General features: G+C 38.0%; 2 protein-coding genes and 1 long non-coding RNA gene across 3 annotated transcripts in view; 1 reads left to right on the forward strand and 2 right to left on the reverse strand.

The window, feature by feature from the left end:
• Positions 1 to 23,121, forward strand: part of LOC144636628 (uncharacterized) — a 44,025-nt gene that overhangs the window by 12,533 nt on the left and 8,371 nt on the right. The window lies entirely within an intron of this gene.
• On the reverse strand, positions 7,473 to 11,111 carry LOC144635503 (adenosine receptor A1-like). Its single transcript, XM_078494603.1, has 2 exons — positions 10,252 to 11,111; positions 7,473 to 8,252 (listed from the first exon to the last, which is right to left on the reverse strand). Exons 1-2 carry the CDS (start codon positions 10,835 to 10,837, stop codon positions 7,549 to 7,551), a joined length of 1,290 nt encoding a protein of 429 aa, XP_078350729.1. The 5' UTR covers positions 10,838 to 11,111; the 3' UTR covers positions 7,473 to 7,548.
• Positions 15,711 to 22,544, reverse strand: LOC144634467 (uncharacterized). Its single transcript, XM_078493420.1, has 6 exons — positions 22,099 to 22,544; positions 21,535 to 21,778; positions 20,544 to 20,804; positions 17,845 to 19,729; positions 17,043 to 17,185; positions 15,711 to 16,565 (listed from the first exon to the last, which is right to left on the reverse strand). The coding sequence occupies exons 2-6, from the start codon at positions 21,679 to 21,681 to the stop codon at positions 16,263 to 16,265; spliced, it is 2,739 nt and encodes a 912-aa protein (XP_078349546.1). The 5' UTR covers positions 21,682 to 21,778; positions 22,099 to 22,544; the 3' UTR covers positions 15,711 to 16,262.

Raw genomic sequence — 23,121 nt, forward strand, 5'->3', positions numbered from 1 at the left:
AGATCTCAATAATGAAGACATACAAGGAAGTTTTTATGAACCTGAACTGTTAAAAGCAAAACAGGACGTATTCAGAATTGATAAAGTCATTCGGAGGGATTATAAGAAGAAACAAGCTTTAGTGAAGTGGAAAGGATATAATGATGATTTTAATAGTTGGATACCAATGAAGGATCTACAACATATATAAAATTCGTGCTTATTGACTTAGGCATCTTGAATCAATTCTGAGAATAAAAGTTTATTTTATGACAAACGTTTATATAAAAGTTTGTATAAAAGTTTATTGTAATATGATTGGTTAGTTAATATAAACAATAGAACATTCGAATCTATTGTATTGAACCAAATATTATGAAACCATGACAATAATGCAGATGTTTAACCTTGAACTATAAAATATTAATCACCATAATTTTAAAAAAGTCATAAATATATATAAAAAATAACGAATCACAAGAAATATATAACATTAAAAATTTACCATAACTGTCGGTTAAAAATATATAAAAATTTCTAAAGTATATATATAAATGGTTGAAGTTCGAAGATATTTTACTGAAAAAGACAAGATGGATGCAAAAAGAAGGTCCAAGACTTTATATGCATCTAAAAAGGAATGGTTTTGTGTCATTTGCAATAATTATAACTATAAATTATCCGGTAAATGGAGACATCTTTTGACACAAAAGCATATTAATAACAGCATCATTTACAACAAAAAATCAGATTAAACGCACTGTATAAATGATATAAAAAATAATGTATAATAAATATTATAATGACATCAAATTACATCAAAGAAAAATTCGTTGAGATGATGAATATCATAGAAAAACATTGCATTAAAGACAATACACTTTTCTTACAATTAAGTGAAAAGGAACAATCAAATAGATTAGTTAACATTTGTACTGATCTCGGTATTATATCAAATATGATCCTACATAAAAACATGTTCAAAAATCTGATAAAAATACAAAAATATTATATTGAAAATGTAATATAAGACGTTCATTTTAAACGCACTAGAATCCAACTTGATAAAAGGAATAATTAAACGCACTAAGATGCAAGATTTTTAAAAAAGAGTATAAGAAGTTTTTTTTAAATATTGTCAAAAATAATCAAAGATTATTTTTATCATTTAATCAAGGTTTAGTTTATAGATTTGGCTTCAAGGTTTGGTTTCCATTTTTTGACCTTGGGTTGACCTAGGGTTGATTCTGAGATTTGATTTCAGTTTAGGTTTTTCACTTTGGCTTCAGATTTAGTTTTTCAGATTTGGCTTCAGTTTTGGTTTCAGATTTGGCTTCAGTTTTGGTTTCAGATTTGGCTTCAGTTTTTGGAATCCAGTGCTGATAGTAGTTATGTACTAAATCTCTAAGGCAAAAAATTTTTTGCCTCAGAGTGTAGTACATTACTACTCTTTTGCATTTGGTGTGTTATTTAAATATCCCTTCACTGTTTTAAGAGGTTATTTTATATATTTAAACAAATTTGGTGGTCAATTCCTATGCCTAAGTTTGGCTAAAATTAATCCGTGACACGGTCCCTTTAACGTCTGAATGATTCAAAAACCCCATATGCTTGATTTGCATCTTTCTTTGTTAAAGATTATAATAATGAATTTGGAACAAATAAAATACAAATCAAAATAATCTGAAATCATTTTGCCCTTAAATTCATTTTAAAATACAACAAATACACAGAAAGAATGCATGTGCTAATTGACAATTTATATTTCTGTTAATGACAAGCAAGAAAGAAAGAGGTTACGTAAAAAAGACAGGTCGAAAATTTCGGTTTTGAAAAATAAGATTATTTAAATTGCGGAAATAGCAGTGTTGTAAATTATTGTTTAAATACGGCCTGGGTCTATATGGGATCTTGTTTAAATGTTGTTATGGAAATCATATTTTTAACTTGCTCAAAGATCTTTTTTGTTTGTTGTTGCGCAAGCGGAGAAAGTGACTAATTGAATGTTTTTTTATTAATATACCTGTTTTTGAAACATTAGTGTTAATTTGATGGATCATTTCCCGGCAAATGTGCACGCAAAGGTTAAATCATTTTTGTATTTTTTGGTCATCTCAGTAACCGAAATTGTCCGCTAGACGTGAAGATAAAAAAAGATTTTTACCAAGACCAGGAAAAGTATTTTCTTTCGTGTAATGTTTCGAAACAGTAATTTTGGTTGAGTGTCCTAAAACCAAACCCAAAGTAATCACTCTGAGAAATCACAAAGGATACAGTCAATCCAGTGAACCCGAATCAAACTCGAAGCAAATACACGCAGCAGGCACGAAGCACGGGAAAACGTGCGTTAGCGAATCTTTTCGAATTTTTCCTCTGATTGGCTGACAAAGTGGCGCAAGGATTTTGAACCAATCGCGCACTTATGTCCAGGATTGAACGCAAGTATTTTTAATAAGTACTTCATGTTTGACTGCTATGTTTGACTATAAATTAACTTGACTAAATTTTGTGACAATTTCGATTTTATAAAGATGTGATACTCCACCGAGATGCAACTGCGACACATCGGCCGATTGTCGGTCGACACTCGGTCAGTAATGGACCGATATATCGATCAACTAACGACCGAGCGTTGTCCGACTAACAACCGATACAGTAAAACCTGCGAGTAAGAACCCTAACATTTTAGAACCTGTTAGGCTAAATCTTGCCAATAATACCTCCTTTCTGAGCCTTAACTTTAGAAACAGGTTCTAATGTTTACTTGTGGAAAAATAAAACAAGTTAACGCTCTGGATCCTCTTTGGATATTCCTAGCCTAGAAGCTTAATCATTGTGAATGAAAAGTTAAAAGTCGTAAAAAACTTATTATTGATACAATCACAAAATATAAATCACATAAATATAAATCACATAAATATAAATGTATGTGTGATCAAAAGGTAATTCTGCATGATTAATTGGTGTTCCATTCTTACATATACACTTATGTGGTATGCAAATTTTATACAAAGAATAGGTCAAATACCACTTAAAATTCTATTAGCAACAGTTAAATTTTTTTTTAAAAAAATAAGAACATAAATAGCCTAAAATTGTTTTAATTGCACTTCATGTAAGAACTTGTTTGGGCTAACCTGGAAAAATTTAGGTTCTTACTCCAGGGTTTGGACTGTATATCGACCGACATATTGGACGAGACATCCTAAACTAAGCATAATCCAAAAGTTTTAGTAATTGAAATCGTCTGCCAGGACAAACAGAACAGTATTTTCCGTTTCGTGCAGTGTTTTGAAAACGTATTTCTGCAGAATTAATCATTGAGCGGTTCCTCGTCGGATAACTCAGCAACCAATGAGAATGTTCTCTTTCATCGTGGACCGCTTTACAATATTATTATGCTAAGCTTAAGAAGTCATTAGCGAAAAACACGGTGGATCTGGTGTCGGTGATCAAAAGAAAAACTTTTCATTCAAGCAAGCAATGAGAAAATGAAATAAAACTTCTCTATCTTTATTTTTATTGGCCCGTCATGAACACAAAAAGCTGTTCTGTATTTACCAGCTGCTCGTATCTCCCAGTATCACTTGGTGATTTATCAATTTTTTATCGCAAAATGACGACCGTCTCCCCACTTTCATTCAACGCGACTTCTGATCCAGAAAAAGAAGAATGTCCTTATTTTTACCCAGCTGTTTGGGTTTGGCGAAAGACATACCTGACAGAATACGCCTACAGAAATCTAGTTGCTATAACATGCATCAATTTCCTGTCAGTTGTCCCCACCATCTTGTTAAATGCGCTGGTCATTTTTGTCGTAGCAACAAGGCGCCGGCTGCAAACCAACATGAACATACTTCTGGCGTGTTTGGCGGGGACAGATTTGTTGACTGGGCTGGTTGTTTACCCACTAGCCATCGCTTTAGAAGTGAAACGAATCAGTGGTGTTGGGCCATTTTGTACCTTGGAAAAACTTAACGCTGTAGCACTATCCGTGGTAAGTCTCGCCTCGTTAGGTCATTTGGTGTTAATCAGCATAGAGCGCTATATCGCGATCAAATATTCCATGAGATACCAGGAGATTGTGACAAAACGGCGTCTTATGACTGGTGCACTTTTGGTCTGGGCAATGACAATGCTTCTGCAAATTATTCATGAAATAACTCTTGCTAAGAGTAAATCGGTTTACGAGAGAGGTAAAGTTGCAATGATGATCATTATCATCCTGGTCTGTGTTGCTGTTATTATTTACACTAACTGTTATATTTTTTCTGAAACACGACGTCAGAAAAAACGAATACAAACAGAACAAGTTACTCAAGAAGAAGCTAAAAGAATGAAGAAAGACAAGAAGGCAGCCAACACCCTAACACTCATTCTAGCCGCGTTAGCATTGACTTATTTGCCCACTTTCATGGGTATGGCTGTTCTAAGGACACCTTCATATAACACGATAAAACCAAGTGTCACAAGCCTTCTTTGGAACTGGATTACAACATTTCTGATGTTGGGTTCTCTTCTGAACCCTGTTATTTACTGTTGTCGTACGAAGAAACTTCGCCGCGCTTTTCTCGAGATTTTACATTTTAGACAACTAGAAAACAGGCGACAAGACGTAGATATGATAGACATACAATGCGATCGAGCTGGAATTCAGATTTCTACTCGCTGAGGATGTTTCACCGAAATCAGTATATTAAGGGTGGGGGCAAAACAAGAACTAAATTTGCTCTCATTCTGTCCTCTAAAAGCAGAAGCAGAAATTGTCGATATCGACTGAGGAAAACGTTACATGTCAGGACTGAAAATGTAATGTTACCCACCAAGTTGTAAAGGGACTGTGTCACGGCTGAGTTATGCCGACTTTGCCAGATACTCACTGTGAAATTAATGTTTGCAAAGAATTTCTTGTATCTGATGAAACCAAATGGCAAAACCGTAGCTTCATTGCAACCAAATGTGTCTCCCAGGCGTTAAAATTTCAAGTTACAGGCAACGAGATTTGCTTTGAAAACTGTTCAGCCAAACAAGTAATTCAAATAACCACATCGCAATCCGTTTCAATCTTCGCCACTTTTGGCCATCTGTACCTTCTTTTGTATTTGCTGTGTTATTGAAATGCCCCTTCACTGTTTTAAGTGGTTAAAATTTGATGGTCATTTTCCACGCCTAAATTTGGCTAAAATCCGTGACACAGTCCCTTTAATGTAAACAAGATTTGTTTGAGGTTATTTGTGGCTTGAATTTTCCGTGTAAGAGAAAATGGTGGAATAGATCCAATGAAAATAAAGGTAGAGAAATTTTATTTTATTTTCTCGTTTTTCCTTTTGCGCACCGAAACCAAATCCACCGCGTTTTTCGCTAACAGCTTCTAAGCTTAGCATAATAATATGGACAAGCCAGCCACGATAAAAAAAGAACATTCTCATTGGTTACTGACTAATTTTGCAAAACGAACCGCTAAGAGGAGGCGCTGATGAATTTATTTTGTAGAATTACTCTTTCAAAACATAGCACGAAAAATTTACTTTCCTGTCTTTAGAGAAAAACGTTTTCTATAGCTTCATGTCTAGCGGGCAATTTACTATTCAGGGAACAATATATTGTATCATTTTGTTTCAACCAAGAGTTGATATTTGGTCTCCAATTTCAAATGAATTACTCATTTTCACCTTTGAAATTAGAAAAAAAAAACACACACACAAAAAAAAACCAATTAAATTTGATATGAATTTCATTAACTAACTAGGGTTTTGGCCACTTTAAACTCTCTCAATATTGTTTTTTTATTTCTGGGAATTGACCGACATAAAATTGTCAAATGAAAGCATTTACGACACTCAAAGGTGTTTTTATTTGAATAAATAATTATTGTTTCGGCTTCAATTTCTTGATTGGCTTCTAAACAAGCTCGCTTTAATTTTAGAATTATTCAATTGACACAAAAAACTAGTTTTTTTCGAAGGCGATCGATAGAGCTGCCTTTCTTTGACCAATAAATACGTGCATGCATCAAAATATTACCACGGTTGTTTTCTAAAAAATGTTCTTTGAGCAAGTTTAAAATATGATTGTCATAACAACATTTAAACAGGATCGAACCGTATTTAAAACAATATTGTATATATATTGCAACAAGGCTTTTTCTGCAATTTAAACCATCCTATTTATTCCAAAAGCAGCTTTTTGATTTGTGTTTCCTTTCTTTTTGATTTATTACCATAACCCTTAAACAAAGAAAAATGCAAATCAAACCATTAGGGGTTTCGAATCATTTGGACCATTTATTCATTTTCAACTGCAATAAATTAATTACAACATAATTTACTTCAAAAAGACAGTAAACGCATCGAATAACATATTTGTGTTCATTTACATTGTTGACAAATTTTCATGACTACTATTTCATGACTAAACTATTCCTCTATTTGCTCTTGGGCAAAAAGTTTACAAATTACCTCAAACAAAAATATAGTTAAAGAAACAGAATTTTAATATATTTGTACTTAGGTTTTTTTTTAAATGTATATAAATATTTTCTATTTTATATATATTAATTACGTTTTTAGTTAGGCAGGTTAGGTGTCCACAATTAGTAGAGGGGACTTTTCCCCTCAGCTACTACAGATTTGACACGATAATAAAGTTGTTATTATTATTATTATTGTTATTATTATTATTTTACTTATCAACAGATTAGTTAATAAAATGGTTATTTGTTATTATATATTACCGTACCCAAATTCGCAAGTAGCCAATCAGAAGCGCGATCTACTGTCCTGATATCCTACGATATCAAGTCACTGACCTGATATGCCACCATATCACGGTCACTTTGAAGTAAAGTAGTGTTACTGTACGATGAATTGAAAAGAGGTTTTACCAAGAAAACAGAACTTCGTAATTTCAATTTAAGCGGGGTTTAGCGGTCGTAAAAAGAGAAAAACTTTCCCGCCAAAACTAAACTTGAGCGCGCTCGCCAATTTCGCGATGTTTGCCGACGAGACATTCAGACTGAAAAAATGGAGTTAGAATGTCCAAAATTTTCGCTATAATTTTGAAAATTAGAGAATGAAACTCTAAACAAACGAGTGGAAAAAAAGGCAGAAGAAGAACTTGGTAAATTGTTGAAGACCAAGTCAACACAATTGAGACAATTTACAGTTCGTACCTTGCAAGCATGGCTTTAAAACTGAAGAGCGATAAATATAACCGGATTTTTTGCTAAATTTGGGTACGGTAAATACCTAATCGTACCTTTTTGGTACGCTTCGGCTGCATATCAGGCTCGTTTGGTCTCGCCATGGGTATTTTGGCTCGACTGCGTCTCGCCAAAATACGAACCATGGCTCGACCAAACTCGCCTGATATGCTACCGAAGCGTACCAAAAAGGTACGATTAGGTATAATAATTACAGGTGAACTCTTACTAGGCCTGACATTTCTCGGTTTCCTCATCAGATATCGACGATTTCGGCTTCCGCTTTTAGATGAGAGAATGAGAGCGAAACTGGTTCTTGTCTTACTACTGGCATCGGTGAAACATCCTCACAAGTAGAAATCTGAATTTCAGGTCGATGGCCCTTGAATATCTGCTGATCTAAAATGGAAAATCTCGAGAAAAGCGCGGCGAAGTTTCTTCATACGCCAACAGTAAATAACAGGGTTCAGAAGAGAGCCCAGCATAATAAATGTTGTAATCCAGTTCCAAAGAAGGCTTGTTACACTTGGTTTTATCAAGTTCGGAGCAGTTGTCCTTATAACAGCCATAACCATGAAAGGCAAATAAGTCAATGTTAACGCGGCCAGAATAATTGCTAGAGTGTTGGCCGTCTTCTTGTCTTTCTTTATTCTTTTAGCCTCTTCTTGCGAAATTTGTTCTGTTTGTATTCGTATTTTCTGACGTCGTGTTTCAGAAAAAATATAACAGTTAATGTAAATAATAACAGCAATACAGACCAGGATAATGATGGTGTTAATTGCATTTTTAACTCTCTTAAAGGCTAACATACTCTTAGCAAGAGTTATTTCATGAATAACTTGCAAAAGCATTATCATCGCCCAGGCCAAGAAAACACCAGTCATAAGACGCCGTTTTGTCACAATCTCCTGGCATCTCAGGGAATATTTGATCGCGATGTAGCGCTCTATGCTAATTAAGACCAGGTGACCAAAGGAGATGAAACACACCACGAAAAATACTACAGCGTTTAGTTTTTCCAAGGTACAAAATGGCCCAACACCACTGATTCGTTTCACTTCTAAAGTGATGGCTAGTTGGATAAACAACCAGCCCAGTCAGCAAATCTGTCCCCGCCAAACACGCCAGAAGTATGTTCATGTTGGTTTGCAGTCGGCGCATTTTTGCTACGACGAAAATGACCAGCGCATTTAACAAGATGGTAGGGAGAACTGACAGGAAATTGATGCATGTTATAGCGACTAGATTTCTGTAGGTGTCTTGAGTCAAGTAGCTCTTTCGCCAAACCCAAATGTCACCATAAACATAAGGACAATCTTCTTTTTCTGGATCAGAAGACGCGTTGAATGAAGATGGAGAGACGGTCGTCATTTTGCGATGAAAAATAATAAAATCACCAAGTGATAAACAGAGTTACGAGCAGCTGGTAAATACAGAACGGCTTTTTGTGTTCTTAACGAACCAATGAAATTAAAAACAGAGGATTTTAATTTTATTTTCCTATTGGCTGCTTTAAAGAAGACTTTCCTTTTAAAACCCAAAACCAATGTGTTCTTAAGCTTAGCATAGTTATATGGTTAAGTCGGCCACGATGAAACAGAACATTCTGATTGGTTACTGAGTTGTCCGAATTTTGCAAAACAGACCGCTATCATGCGGCCGCTCACGAATTTATTTTGGACAGTTATTTTTTCAAAAAAGAAAATAGTTTCTTGTTCAAGTAGAAATCTTTCTCTTTCATCTCTAACGGACAATTTCGGTTACCGGAGTTATAACATAGGTGTCCTGAACGGCATGTGGTCAAGAAACGTACACATTTGCCAGGAATGGCTGCGCATTGAATTACCAGCAAAGATTTCAAAAGAGATATAATTTGGAGCCATTTGTGCTACCTGGACCTATCCCTCTTTTTCTGCATCAGAAGACACCTTGAATGAAGATGGAGAGTCTTTCGTCATTTTGCGATGAAAAAAATCAACAAGTGATAAAGAGAGTTACGAGCAGCTGGTAAATACAGAACGGTTTTTTATGTTCTTGCGGGACCAATGAAATTACAAACAGATTGGCTACTATTGCCTACTTTAAAGAACACTTTCCTTTTGAGTATCAAAACCAGTTCCACCGCGTTTAGCGGTTTCTAAAATTACTAAGTACAATATAATACAATAAAATACAGAGAAATAATTAAAATGGTAATAAAATTAAAGTATCAGATATCAAGAAGTACATATGGGACAATTAGAACAAGTACAATCTCTAAACAGAAATATAAATTGGCGAAAATCGCTGCCGCATGCCTTATCCGTGAGTATCTGTAAAAGGTTAAAATGAATTTCAGGAAAAATTGATTTTTATTTCCTTTGTTCCAGATTTATATCCATAATCGTTAAAAAATGCAAATCAAACTAATAAGAGATTTATATAATTTGAAACTTAAATTCATGTTGAACAACCATACATCATTCTCCTAAATTACAACTGAAATTACTGCAGAAAGACAGTAATTAAACAACAAATAATTAAGTTTCTATTCTGTATTATATTCTATAGTCGGACAAAATAAGTGCAAAACTGGTTCTTTTTTTTACCTCTGGTATCGGCAAAACATTCACACAATTAGAAATCTGAATTTCAGGTCGTTGGCTCTTGAATGTCTGTTGATCTGTTTTCTAGCTGTCTAAAATGTAAAAAACTCGAGAAAAGCCCGGCGAAGTTTCTTAATTCGCCAACAGTAAATAACAGGGTTAAAAAGAGAAGCTAACATAACGAAAGTCGTACCCCAACTCCAAAGAAGAATCATAACACGAGGTTTTGTCATGTTTTCTGAAAGCATCACTAGAACACCTAAAATCATAGGCAAATGAGTCAATGCTAACGCGGCCAGAATGATGGATTGCTAGGGTGTTGGCCGCCTTCTTGTCTTTCTTTATTCGTTTAGCTTCTTCTTGATTAACTTGTTCTGTTTGTATTCGTTTTTTCTGGCGTCGTGTTACGGAAAAAATATAACAGTTAATGTAAATAATAACAGCAATATAAATCAGGATGATAATGGTAGATATTGCATCCTTAACGTTCGTGTAGAGTGTGTTGCTGTCTATCACGGCATGAGCAATTTCTTGAATTGTAAAAATCACTGTAATTGCCCAGACCATAAGTACGCCAGTCAAAACTGAGGCGCTGTTTTGTGACTATGGAAAGGTATCTCAAGGGACGTTTGATGGCGATATAGCGATCTACGCTGATTAACACGAGATGACTTGTCGAGGCGAAACTTAGCACGGAAAACGTTAATACAAACGCTTTCCCTAAGCTACAGAATGGCCCAACGTCATGGATTCGCTTTATTTCAACTGCGATAGAGATAGGTTGAACAACCAGCTCAGTCTGCAAATCTGTTCTCGCCAAACACGCCAGAAGTATGTTCGTGTTGGATTGCAGCCGGCGCCTTGTTGCTACGACAAAAATGACCAGCGCATTTAACAAGATGTTTGGGACAACTAAGAGGAAATTGATGCATGTTATAGCGACTAGATTTCTGTAGGTGTCTTGAGTCAAGTAGCTCTTTCGCCAAACCCAAATGTCACCATAAACATAAGGACAATCTTCTTTTTCTGGATCAGAAGACGCGTTGAATGAAGATGGAGAGACGGTCGTCATTTTGCGATGAAAAATAATAAAATCACCAAGTGATAAACAGAGTTACGAGCAGCTGTTAAATACAGAACGGCTTATTGTGTTCTTGACGGACCAATGAAATTAAAAACAGAGGATTTTAATTTTATTTTCCTACTGGCTGCCTTAAAGAAGACTTTCCTTTTGAATATCAAAACCAATGACTTCTTAAGCTTAGCATAGTTATATGGTTAAGTCGGCCACGATGAAACAGAACATTCTGATTGGTTACTGAGTTGTCCGAATTTTGCAAAACAGACCGCTATCATGCGGCCGCTCACGAATTTATTTTGGACAGTTACTTTTTCAAAAAAAGAAAATAATTTCTTGTTCGAGTAGAAATCTTTCTCTTTCATCTCTAACGGACAATTTCGGTTACCGGAGTTATAACATAGGTGTCCTGAACGGCATGTGGTCAAGAAACGTACACATTTGCCAGGAATGGCTGCGCATTGAATTACCAGCAAAGATTTCAAAAGAGATATAATTTGGAGCCATTTGTGCTACCTGGACCTATCCCTCTTTTTCTGCATCAGAAGACACCTTGAATGAAGATGGAGAGTCTTTCGTCATTTTGCGATGAAAAATAAAAAATGACTGTCGTCATTTTGCGGTGAAAATTTGACAAAATCAACAAGTGATAAAGAGAGTTACGAGCAGCTGGTAAATACAGAACGGTTTTTTATGTTCTTGCGGGACCAAAGAAATTACAAACAGATTGGCTACTATTGCCTACTTTAAAGAACACTTTCCTTTTGAGTATCAAAACCAGTTCCACCGCGTTTAGCGGTTTCTAAAATTACTAAGTACAATATAATACAATAAAATACAGAGAAATAATTAAAATGGTAATAAAATTAAAGTATCAGATATCAAGAAGTACATATGGGACAATTAGAACAAGTACAATCTCTAAACAGAAATATAAATTGGCGAAAAGCGCTGCCGCACGCCTTATCCGTGAGTATCCGTAAAAGGTTAAAATGAATTTCAGGAAAAATTGATTTTTATTTCCTTTGTTCCAGATTTATATCCATAATCGTTAAAAAATGCAAATCAAACTAATGAGAGATTTATATAATTTGAAACTTAAATTCATGTTGAACAACCATACATCATTCTCCTAAATTACAACTGAAATTACTGCAGAAAGACAGTAATTAAACAACAAATAATTAAGTTTCTATTCTGTATTATATTCTATAGTCGGACAAAATAAGTGCAAAACTGGTTCTTTTTTTTACCTCTGGTATCGGCAAAACATTCACACAATTAGAAATCTGAATTTCAGGTCGTTGGCTCTTGAATGTCTGTTGATCTGTTTTCTAGCTGTCTAAAATGTAAAATCTCGAGAAAAGCCCGGCGAAGTTTCTTAATTCGCCAACAGTAAATAACAGGGTTAAAAAGAGAAGCTAACATAACGAAAGTCGTACCCCAGCTCCAAAGAAGAATCATAACACGAGGTTTTGCCATGTTTTCTGAAAGCATCACTAGAACACCTAAAATCATAGGCAAATGAGTCAATGCTAACGCGGCCAGAATGATGGATTGCTAGGGTGTTGGCCGCCTTCTTGTCTTTCTTCATTCGTTTAGCTTCTTCTTGAGTAACTTGTTCTGTTTGTATTCGTTTTTTCTGGCGTCGTGTTACGGAAAAAATATAACAGTTAGTGTAAATAATAACAGCAACACAGACCAGGAAGATAATGGGAATTATTGCATCCTTAACTTTCGTGTAGAGTGTGTTGCTGTCTATCACGGCTTGAGCAATTTCTTGAATTGTAAGAATTACTGTAATTGCCCAGGCCAACAGTACACCAATCAAAAGGCGCTGTTTTGTGACAATGTCCAGGTATCTCAAGGGACGTTTGATGGCGATATAGCGATCTACGCTGATTAACACGAGACTGATGACTTGTCGAGGCGAAAATTAGCACGGAAAACATTATTACAAACGCTTTCTCTAAGCTACAGAATGGCCCAACGTCATGGATTCGCTTTATTTTCAACTGCAATGGAGATAGGTTGAACAACCAGCTCAGTCAGCAAATCTGTCCCCGCCAAACACGCCAGAAGTATGTTCGTGTTGGATTGCAGTCGGCGCCTTGTTGCTACGACAAAAATGACCAGTGCATTTAACAAGATGGTGGGGACAACTGACAGGAAATTGATGCATGTTACAGCGACTAAATGTCTGTAGGTGTATTCTGTTAGGTAGATCGTTCGCCAAACGGCACCATAAAGATAGAGACATTCTTCTTTTTCTGGAACAGAAGACGCGTTGAATGAAGGTGGAAAGACGGTCGTCATTTTGCGGTTGCTGATTAATAAATTAGCAAATCGACAACGGCAGAAAGAACCATTTGGTAAGAATGGAGCGGCTGTTTTGTGTTATTAACGGGGAAATAAAAATATTGATTGGAAATATTAATTTTATTTTCTTATTGTCTGCTTAAGATGCTCTTTTACTAACACAGATCCCTGCAGTTTAGCTAATGCGGTTCTAAAGCCATGGGAAGATATATATGTCTTTGTTTTTTGCATCGGTTACTTTGATTTAAAAGGAAAAATTTTCCTGTTTGCTTAAAAAACCTGAGCTTCGTGTGAGTCAAGAGACAACTTTCACATTAGTGACTTTTGGTGTTGGATTACGAGAATGAATTATCTCCGTCCCCGTTAAAAACATAACATACAAGACACCGAAACAAGTTGGATGTCCCGCTATTCAAAACAGCTACAGGCCAGCAGTCATTTGTATTCAGAGCTACTCGGCTTTGGAACGAACTACCAAGGACCCTAACAGACGTTAATAGTTTGAGTATTTTTAAGGATGCTATAAAACGTCGCGCTTGGAAGAATTTTATTGAAACATAGAACCCTTTTAAACGTAACCCTTTTTAATATTTAGAATGATTTTATTTTTTAGCTGTACATTTTTAACATTTTATTGTAATTTGCCCTGAAAAACCATTTTTGGAGAGGTAAATAAAATCTTATCTTATCTTATCTTAAAACTGCAACTGTTATTTAATTCTCCAAGAATTTAAATATTATAAGTGATAATTACATCAAATTATAGCAGTTTTTACTCAAGTGTCGAAAGTAATTCGCGTTTGCTTTGGTTTTGCTTTACCTCACTTAGAGATTGGTTTAAAAAATCTTACGCCACCTTCTCAACCAATCAGAAGTAAAACCAAAACCAAACATAACTCACTCGCACAAGTTTTCCCGCGCTTAGTGCGTGTCGGCGACATGTACAGGTACAAGGCACCCCATTGAAAATCGCTCCATTCAGTTTGTTACGTTGCTTTTAATTACTTTTCGGTACATTTTCTTAATTCGTATTTCGCCGTCGGAATTGTCATAGAGATAAATAGGATTTGCGATCTTTTCCTTTAAAATGGGTGATAAGAGTTTCGCTTCAATTTTGTTGCAGGTTTTAAAATATTCCAATATTTTGACATGAAATGGCATTACGCCATTTCAAAAGTATGTCAACTTTGTTAAATATCAATTAACAGTTATTTCAGCTGATTTTTTTTTATCAACCGATCACATTTAGCTTTCGTGGCTTTGCGTGACATCATAACGAGCGCGCGCGGTAAAAATTTGACTAAAAATTGTCTTTGTGACGTCAACTTTTTTACTTCGCGAACCGAGCTCAGTCGCGTGTTGAAGGCAAGTGAAAAGAGCTTAGTGGTCACGACGCAATGAAAGCGTTGTTGGTTTATAAATGTATTTTTAATCCTTGCTTCACATAGAAAGTCGAGTACATCAGCAAACACCGACATATTCTTATTAATTTTCGTGCGTACTTAATTTCGCGAAAATTCGAGAGCCAAATTTTGCAAGTATTAATTTTCGCGATTGGAAGAAAAATTAGAGAAAGCGTGTATTAAATTTCGCGATGTTTTGTCAGTGTTTTATGGATCAGTCGTCAAAGACTTAGGAGTATAAGTTTGATTTAATTTTTTTAAAGCAAAAAAGGCATGCACCGCGACTACAGGAACATGTCGCACAAGTACATACACAAGAACTGAAATTGTAGCGGCGAAACATTGTAGCAACACCCTCCCTCATGTCCACCGCGGTCAAACGACAGAAATATGCAAAAAATAAGAAAAGTACTGCAAAGATAAGGTTTTAATTTTCACAGTTCAAAGTTCGATACATAACCGGTATCCTAAGGGTTTACTAAGTTTTTTGAAGCTTTAAAGTTCCAGGTGTTTGAAAATAGCGATATGCGGACTTGTCGGCGCCATTTGTCAAAGCACCTTTGGTTCGGATGCGAAACATTTAAATAGTAAAAACACTGGTTTACCTGAGGGAATGGGATTATGCTTTCACTCGACAACTATTTTTATCTATCCTTGCTTGTAATAACACTTCAATTTGAACAAAAAACGGCGAAATGGAAAGAAAACCTGCCTGAGACGTTTGACCGCGGTGAATCCCTCATGTGTAATCATGCTTTTTAGGGACGCAACCCTGCAAAGTAATTAAGAGAGATACAACGGAAGCTTTTAAATACAGAACGGCTTTTTGTGTTCTTGACGGGCCAATGAAACTAAAAACAGAGGATTCTGATTTTATTTTCTTTCCTTTTGATACCAAAACCGCCAACCAAAACCAGATCCGCCACGATTTTTCGCCATTGGAGAGATTAAGCATGACGTTACAGGGCAAAGGCAAACGCGAGCTTGCCCTTCAATTTAGAAATTTAAAATTTATCCCTCATAAAAATAGGGGAAAATCCCACATTCACGGACAAACACAAAACGACTCATTTCCGCGAACGAACGCAAAACGGCAGACTAAAGGAACAGAAGGGGAATTTCATTGAGAACAAGGGAACATGGAACGCATAACTTACTTCTTTTATTAGTTTCAATTTTTTCACACCAAAAATATATTGCATTACTCTTTAATCGTTGTTTGACTACTTGAAGCCATGGCTCAGAATACTAATTCTCAAAACTAAGCTTGAACTTGTCGTTCAATGTTTGTTTGGAGAATTTGGTTTCACATCAAGACAATATCCTCAAGTTGATGATTTTCCATCTTCTCATCCCCTGTCGGCTTGTCAATATAGTGTTATAAAGCGGTTTTCGCTTGTGTTAAAGTTAAAATTCGCGTTTGCTTTGGTTTTGCATTACTACGCTCAGTGATTTGTTCGAAATCCTCGCGCCACTTTGTCAGCCAATCAGAAGTAAAACCAAAACCAATCGTGACTCGCTCACGCACGTTTTCCCGCCCTTAGTGCCTACTGCATGTATTTGCTTCGCGTTTTGATTGGTTCACAGGATTGTCTGCGTCCTTTGTGATTGGCCAGAGTAATTACTTTGGGTTTGGCTTAAAGACACTTAATCGAAAACCGCTCTACTGTCAAGAGAAATGCCTTGAACTTTAATCTTTAATCCTTTTTCTGTGTTGTTCTAACACTCGGGCGCTTTCCAATCTGTTTAACCTTCACGCGGGGCTTTGTTTGTGATCTTTTCGCCTTGGCTTTGTCAACCCTCGCTTGAGATTTCTTTGCAAATTCTTGGTGGTTTCTCGCAAATGCATCTTGAAGAGATCGAGTTGCGGATTTGAGCTGTCCCAGTTCACTGTCATCAATTTTTTCCGAATTTCCGGTGCTTGATTTATCGTTGGAGATTTCAGTGAGATCGCTGTTTACAGAGGAACTTTCATGTGTCCCATTTGAGGCAGAAGATATCTGAGTGACGAAGAGAAACAAGACAACAAATAAATTTCAATATTTACTTTAACAACAAGAAGGTAGATATGTATATTCAGGAAATGTTGGTTCTCAGGAAAATCCAGAGAAAAACTTTAGCGAAAGACGAGAATCAGCAACAAACTTATGAAATAAATGTGGCTTTCAACATGAACCATTTCCAGGGATGGGTTGTTCCCAGCCCTAGACCGTGAAAATGTTTCGACCGCGACGAACCACGTGACGAAACCACGTGACCAAAAACGAATTGACCGCGCCGCTTGGTTTAGCAACGAATTATTGGAACTTGGAACGTTTTTGCACATATTGGAATAAAAAATTCCAATTGTTGTTGTTGATTTTAGAACGTTTTGAAGTTTCCTTTGTCTGTTTCATGACTAAGGGGTGAAAACTGGGAAACATTTTCCCTCGATTGTCTTAAACGTAAACTGGACTCGTTTGAGACTATCAGCTTACCGTAGATGGTGCGAGTACTCGTGGTTCATTGCTTGCAGCAAGTGATTCATCCAGTCTGTCATCAGCTGTACCAGAGTGTAAAGTGCCAGACGACAGACTCGCTGAAGAAACCGAACCAGTCTCCTCACGGCCTGATACGGGACCTTGATAAAAAACAAGTCAAATTGAAATTTTCGAAAAAATAGTCTTCCACTAAAGAACATAATTGATCAAATTTTATCACTTTCCTTTTCGAAAATAACAAAAAAAAGGGATGACCTTTGTTAAAATCCAGCCAATCAAATCAAGTGTCCCCAGAGCCACCTGTTCCTCGTGCAAAGGCCCCGCCGGCTAAGAGGGAGCGAGGCAGTTCTGGGAACGGGAATGTTTTCGATGCAGAATAGATATTTCATTACAGTCAGTTAAAAGGCCTTACATTACTACGTACAGCGTTCAGTTACAAAGGCCCTAAAATCACACCATTAAAAATTTATTCACCGATCACTCCTGGTAGGCAAAGTTTATATCACAGTGAACCTGATAAAGTTCATAATTTACACCCGCTTTCAGTGTTACGTGCATAGCGGCTTTCTATCAACATTCATCTTTCGACGTGCTTAACAAACAAGACGGATCGAAATCAGCCAAAAACAGCCCAATAGCATGTAATGACCTTCTGAACTTGTGGGCTTATTTGCAAGAACCAACACCGGTATGCATCGGTTTTGATTGGCTCATTTCAAACAGCACGTCGAAAGATGATGTAGAAAGATAGCTTAACAGTGTCTAAACAATGTTCAATCAACAGAGAATATGGACTTACTTCTTACTTCATCATCAGGGAACACACTATCCACTCCCACCTCCCCTGGGGTTACCATGTCTTTCTCCAAAAGTCCACCACCGGACGACAAGGTATGCGATCGTGAGAGAACGAACCACTGCTTCCCATCTGAGCCCCTTGTCCAGCGTGACCCTGGTGCACTCAAAAGGGGCTGCACAGGAGCAGATGATTTGGTGCTTTGTTCCATAGGAACGTACGAGTGAGCAACATCCAGGGATCCTCTTGTGTCTGATGACACAACACTGCTGGGAACATAAAGCCGATCCCTAGATGTACCCCTTAAATTGATGTTCCCTTCTAAGCCAGTCAATGACGATTGGCCAAGAGATGAACCAGGTCCCGCATGTACAGCCCTTTTAGGTGCATAACCGACTTGTCTCCCACGGCCCCCGGAAGATTGTCCCCTTATGGCGCCTGATACGTCACGTGACTTCAAGGAAGTGACGTCAGATTCATCACTTGTTGATGTTAACCGCGTCATCATTTCCGTCAGCTCGGACAAGGTGGACAGCGTTGAGCCTGCGCTACCTCTAGCACCTGCACCAGCAGTTTCCCGCGGAAGCGACATGTACTCTGTGCTGGAGCCACGGCTCCAATCGCTCGTCGACAAAGGCTTGGGAGCGTAACTAGACGATGTCACAACTGTAGAAATACTAGTCCCAGTGGTTACTGACTTTTCAAAGGCACTAAGCCTCTGTGAAATGTCTTGCAATCTGTCCTGCGCCCTAAATCCAGTAGAATTTGCGATGTAGCCCTGATTTTCTTTATCTGATTCTCCTAGTTTCCTTTCTAAGTAAGTAGGAACTCTACCATACTGCTCCGATACATAAGGGCTCGTTCTCATGAGGGGCTCTATGGGAGGCACATTTTTACTCACTCTCCCTGACGCCTGATATGTTTGAGGCCGTGGACCTTCTGGGGTCATTTTCTTGTGCGAGTCACTGTAACGCCGGATGCGGTTTCTTTGCACTTCGAACAGTTGGCGTTCTTCCTCAATCTTTTGATAATAGTAATCTAAATATCCTGGAGAATAACCCGAACGAGTGGACGGTTGGAAAGTAGAAGGCTGAGATACTCCAATTGTTTTGGACTGCACTGGTCCACTGGAAGAAGAAGCAAACGCTGAAGGATTTCTACCAGGAAACTCTGTTTTAGTTCCACTGCTTGGTAGAGTATATGGAACGCTACTGGCGGTGCGAGCGTAAGGTTCGGATCCCAAAGTTAACACCGAAAATTGCCGAGCACTTGACGACAGTGGTCGAGCGAATCCGACGCTTTGAGTAGTCTTCGTAAGTAGCGAAGTTGCAGCGGTTATTCTGGCGGTGTCGGCAACATCAGAATAACGTGATGGAATTTGCGAGGTTAACGGATATACGTGGTCAGCGTCACGAAAAGTGCCAGATTGAGTGGTGCGTGACATGGCAGCTGTCACGCTAAGATCAGAAGATAATGTCACGCTTAGCGAAAGAGTCGACGGCGTTGAAACACTAACAAGTTCGTCGGATTGAAGACTAGAGGCGCTTCCAGAAGATATGTCCCTTTCTGGATGGGAAGGGTCGCTACTGAACGGTACATCTTCCAAAGGTACTCTACCAAGCTCCTCTAAAACGTCCCTCTCCTTCTGCCGTAGTCGCGCCGCTTTCTCTGCCGTAGCACGCGCTGTTTCTAATGTTCTTTGGAATTCTGATGTCATCTCAGTTTCATCGGAAGTTACACTTCCAAGTGTTGATGACTCGAGTGTCTCGGATAGCAGTGGGGACCCTTGCTGTGATGTGCTCTTAGGGACAACAGTCTGGGGGACTGTGTCGTAAGGGGCTCGCACAGGGAATGGTCTATGCTGAGTAACGTCTAATTCCTCCAAAGTCTGTAAGAACAAAAGAAAAAGACAAGGTGCAGTTAACTAAACATTACAGTTTAACTCTCTCTAAAAAACCGGACACCGTCAGGACCGGCTCCAACTGTCCGTCTTAAAGAGGTGTCAGGGACGGAACCAACACAAGGTGTCTGTCTTATAAAGGTGTCCGTTAAGGGAGAGTTGACTGTACTAGCATGAGAGTTCTGTTTAAAAATGCTTGCAGAATATTAGTGAAAATTTACCAACACCATGCATAAAAATGTTTACTATAATCGCTAGTGTTCTGTGAGAAACTGCCTTACAGGTTATGACAGCAAAATGAAAAACATTTTACATGGAAAATGTCGTGCCAGCTAAAAAATGGCAAGCGAGAAAACAAAGCAGTTACTTTACTTCCCCTACATTTAAAGGGACGGTATCACGGCTAAGTTTAGTTTAGCTTAACACTCGCTATGAAACTTCATGTTTGCGAAGAAATCATGAGATCTTATTGAAAAACCATAGTTTCATTACTTACATTGTTGTAATCAAGTTAAAAGTACAAACAAGCCATATCATTAACTTTGAAAAATGTTCAGCCTAACAAATATTAGAAAAACATATCGCAATCCATTTTAACCTTCTTCATGTTTTGTCCATCCAAATCTTCTTTTATATATGCTGTGTTGTTGAAATTTTCCTTCACTGTTTAAAGTGGTTATTTTTCATTTCATTGAATTTGGTGGCCCATTTTCTCATGTCTAAATTTGGCTAAAATCCGTGACACGGTCCCTTTACGCTCTCAGATAGTAGATATGTTTGAGAGTTTTGACGAAAAACTTACTGTGTCTGGGAGAGATGAACCTTCTTCATAAGGGGCTCTACCAGAGAATGGCTCTTCCAGAGTCATTCTCTCCAAAGACCGAACACCAGGGGCTAAGGGTCCTTCAAGCACATCCACGTGTCCATAAATATCAGCTAGTTGCCTCTGGTAGTCCTGTAACTGTTGTTCAAGCTGCTGTTGAAGGAGATTTTGTTGCTGCAGCTGAAGTTTTAGTTTTTGCTGTTCCAGTAGAGCTTCCTGCTGGCTTAGTTGTGCTGTAGGCTGAAACAAAATTCATTTCTTGTAAGGGGTTATGATTACAATTATCCATTAAGTAATATTTCAGTCGGGAGTTGATGGCGACATCACTTCTCCGAGAAATGACTGAGCCCGCGGTTTTCGTTCCAGAAGTTGCTAAGCAACATGACGTATTTTTACGCGCGGTTGCTTTCGGAGTACTCGTGAGCGCTCGCGCTTGTTTTTGATTGGATGAAATAATTCGGAAATTCTTCGAGTGCTTCAACGAAGATTTGCCAAAACTGGCACTTATTCCCCCGACTGCATTATGTAAGATTCAATTTATCCTTGCGACTGATCACAAAATAATACACATGGTTTCCACAGATACCAGATTTCGAAATCCGTTGACTGTTCCCTGATAAAACAATAAAATTTTCCTGGCCAAATAAATACAGAATGTCAGATAAAGAATACGATGCCTCCAGTCTCCACTACCAAAACATCGCTGAGATCACATTGACCTGAATTGTTTCTTCCAACTTTCAATGGTATAAAATCAGGGGTGTTATAATTTTAATTTTCCCTGTCTCAAAATAAAATTCCTTAACTTTTCCCTGGCCTTCAAGAAGAATTTTATTTTTTCCCTGACCATTTCCTGACCAGTTGCAACGTTGCAAAGGCCTGTACACTACAATGAGATATGTGTTATAGCAGCCCGCTCGGTATACAGTATAATAACCCCTTCACCCTCCCCTCCCTAAAAGACACATACTGTTCTTCCTATGGGGGTGGTAGTGCGTGACCTTTGCGCGGCTTCAAGGGGATGAAGCAGTGTCCGCGCCTCGCTCACAGCTGGATGCGGTATGTCGCTTTCACTTCCCAGGCCAGGGGCTGGATGCCCGTCCTCCCCTTCAGCCATGTCAGGTCTACCATCTTCTGCTTCTCCCTCCTCTTCAGACAATTCCACTTCTGCGATTGGTTCAGGGGCAGCGGAGAAGGGTATGGAGTCTGGAATTCTGTCAGGAATTAATTTGAACAAGAAGAAGCAAAATTTGTTAAGCTCGAATGTAAAGTTCCTGTTTGGATGCAATGCAAGAAATCTAAGTTTGTAATAGACTGCTTGCAGTCTGTATTTCTCTAGAAATCATCGAGGAAGTGCGGGGCGAGGGTTTAAAGGCGCAATGAAAGATTGGGGCGAGACAAGAGTGCATCTCACCCCAAACACCTTCTCGTCCATGCCGCCTTTTTGCGTTCACGTTCCCGATATAAAACGGCTTGTCGGTCCTAAGAGAAAAAACGGACTACAGGTAGTCTTAGTTTGTAACTACAAACATACCTGAATTCTTGTTTCTTTGATTGTGGTACAGTTGAAGGCACAGAGCGACGAATGCCTGGAAACAGAGATTCGTTTTGTTTTCTGTTAGAGCAGTTTTCAATTGAGTGTCGTAAAACCAAAACCAAAGTAATTACTCTGGCCAATCACAAAGGACACAGACAAACCAGTGAACCAATCAAAACTCGAAACAAATACATGTGGCCGGCACGAAGCGCGGGAAAACGTGCGCGAGCGAGTCACGATTGGTTTTGGTTTTAGTTCTAGCTAGTTCTGATTGGCTGAGAAAGTGGCGCGAGATTTTTAAGCCAATCACTAAGCATAGCAATTCAAAACCAAAGCAAACGCAATTTACTTTCGACACTCAAGTGAAAACCGCTCTATTGGCAAATTGCAGATAGTAATCTTTGCCCTTACCGGTCACCAACGTTCCCTAATTTATGCCATCACTGCTTTAGCGGAATAAAGGCATTCTTATCAGTATTAAAAATTTAGAGGCTATGACAATTTTCAGACATCGAATTCCGATTGCGACATTCTTATTATTCTTTGCTTGGTTAAAAAAATAGTGTTCTAAACCGATTGTTTCTTTCGATGTTCGTTACAAACTTAACAAAATTAAGTCGATATGTTGACTGGAAAATCCTACAGCCTGGTTTTCACTAGCGACGCAAGCACAAGCGCAAGCATTAGCGCGATCACGCAAAAAGGACAGATTTTTACCCTTGTTCTTCGTGCTTGCCGCAAGCACAAGCACAAGCATCAAAATGCAATGCGCTTGTGCTTTTGCTTGAGTCGAAGCCTTTTTCACGGAGAAATAAGAACTGTTATCCTTGCGCTTGTGCTTGCGTCGCTAGTGAAAACCAGGCTTTAATGGCCATATTTTCTCATAGATTCCTGATATCCGAGTTTGTTTTATTTCACATTGTTCATAGAGGTACGCCTGCCGAATCTGAATCTTAGGATTACCTTGTAAAAGGAACTGTTGTGCTGCCTCAGTGGGCAAGTCAAAGCACTCAATTTAAA

This window comes from Oculina patagonica, chromosome 13, assembly GCF_052425735.1.
Source record: "Oculina patagonica isolate OP01 chromosome 13, crgOcupat, whole genome shotgun sequence".
NCBI lineage: Eukaryota > Metazoa > Cnidaria > Anthozoa > Scleractinia > Oculinidae > Oculina > Oculina patagonica.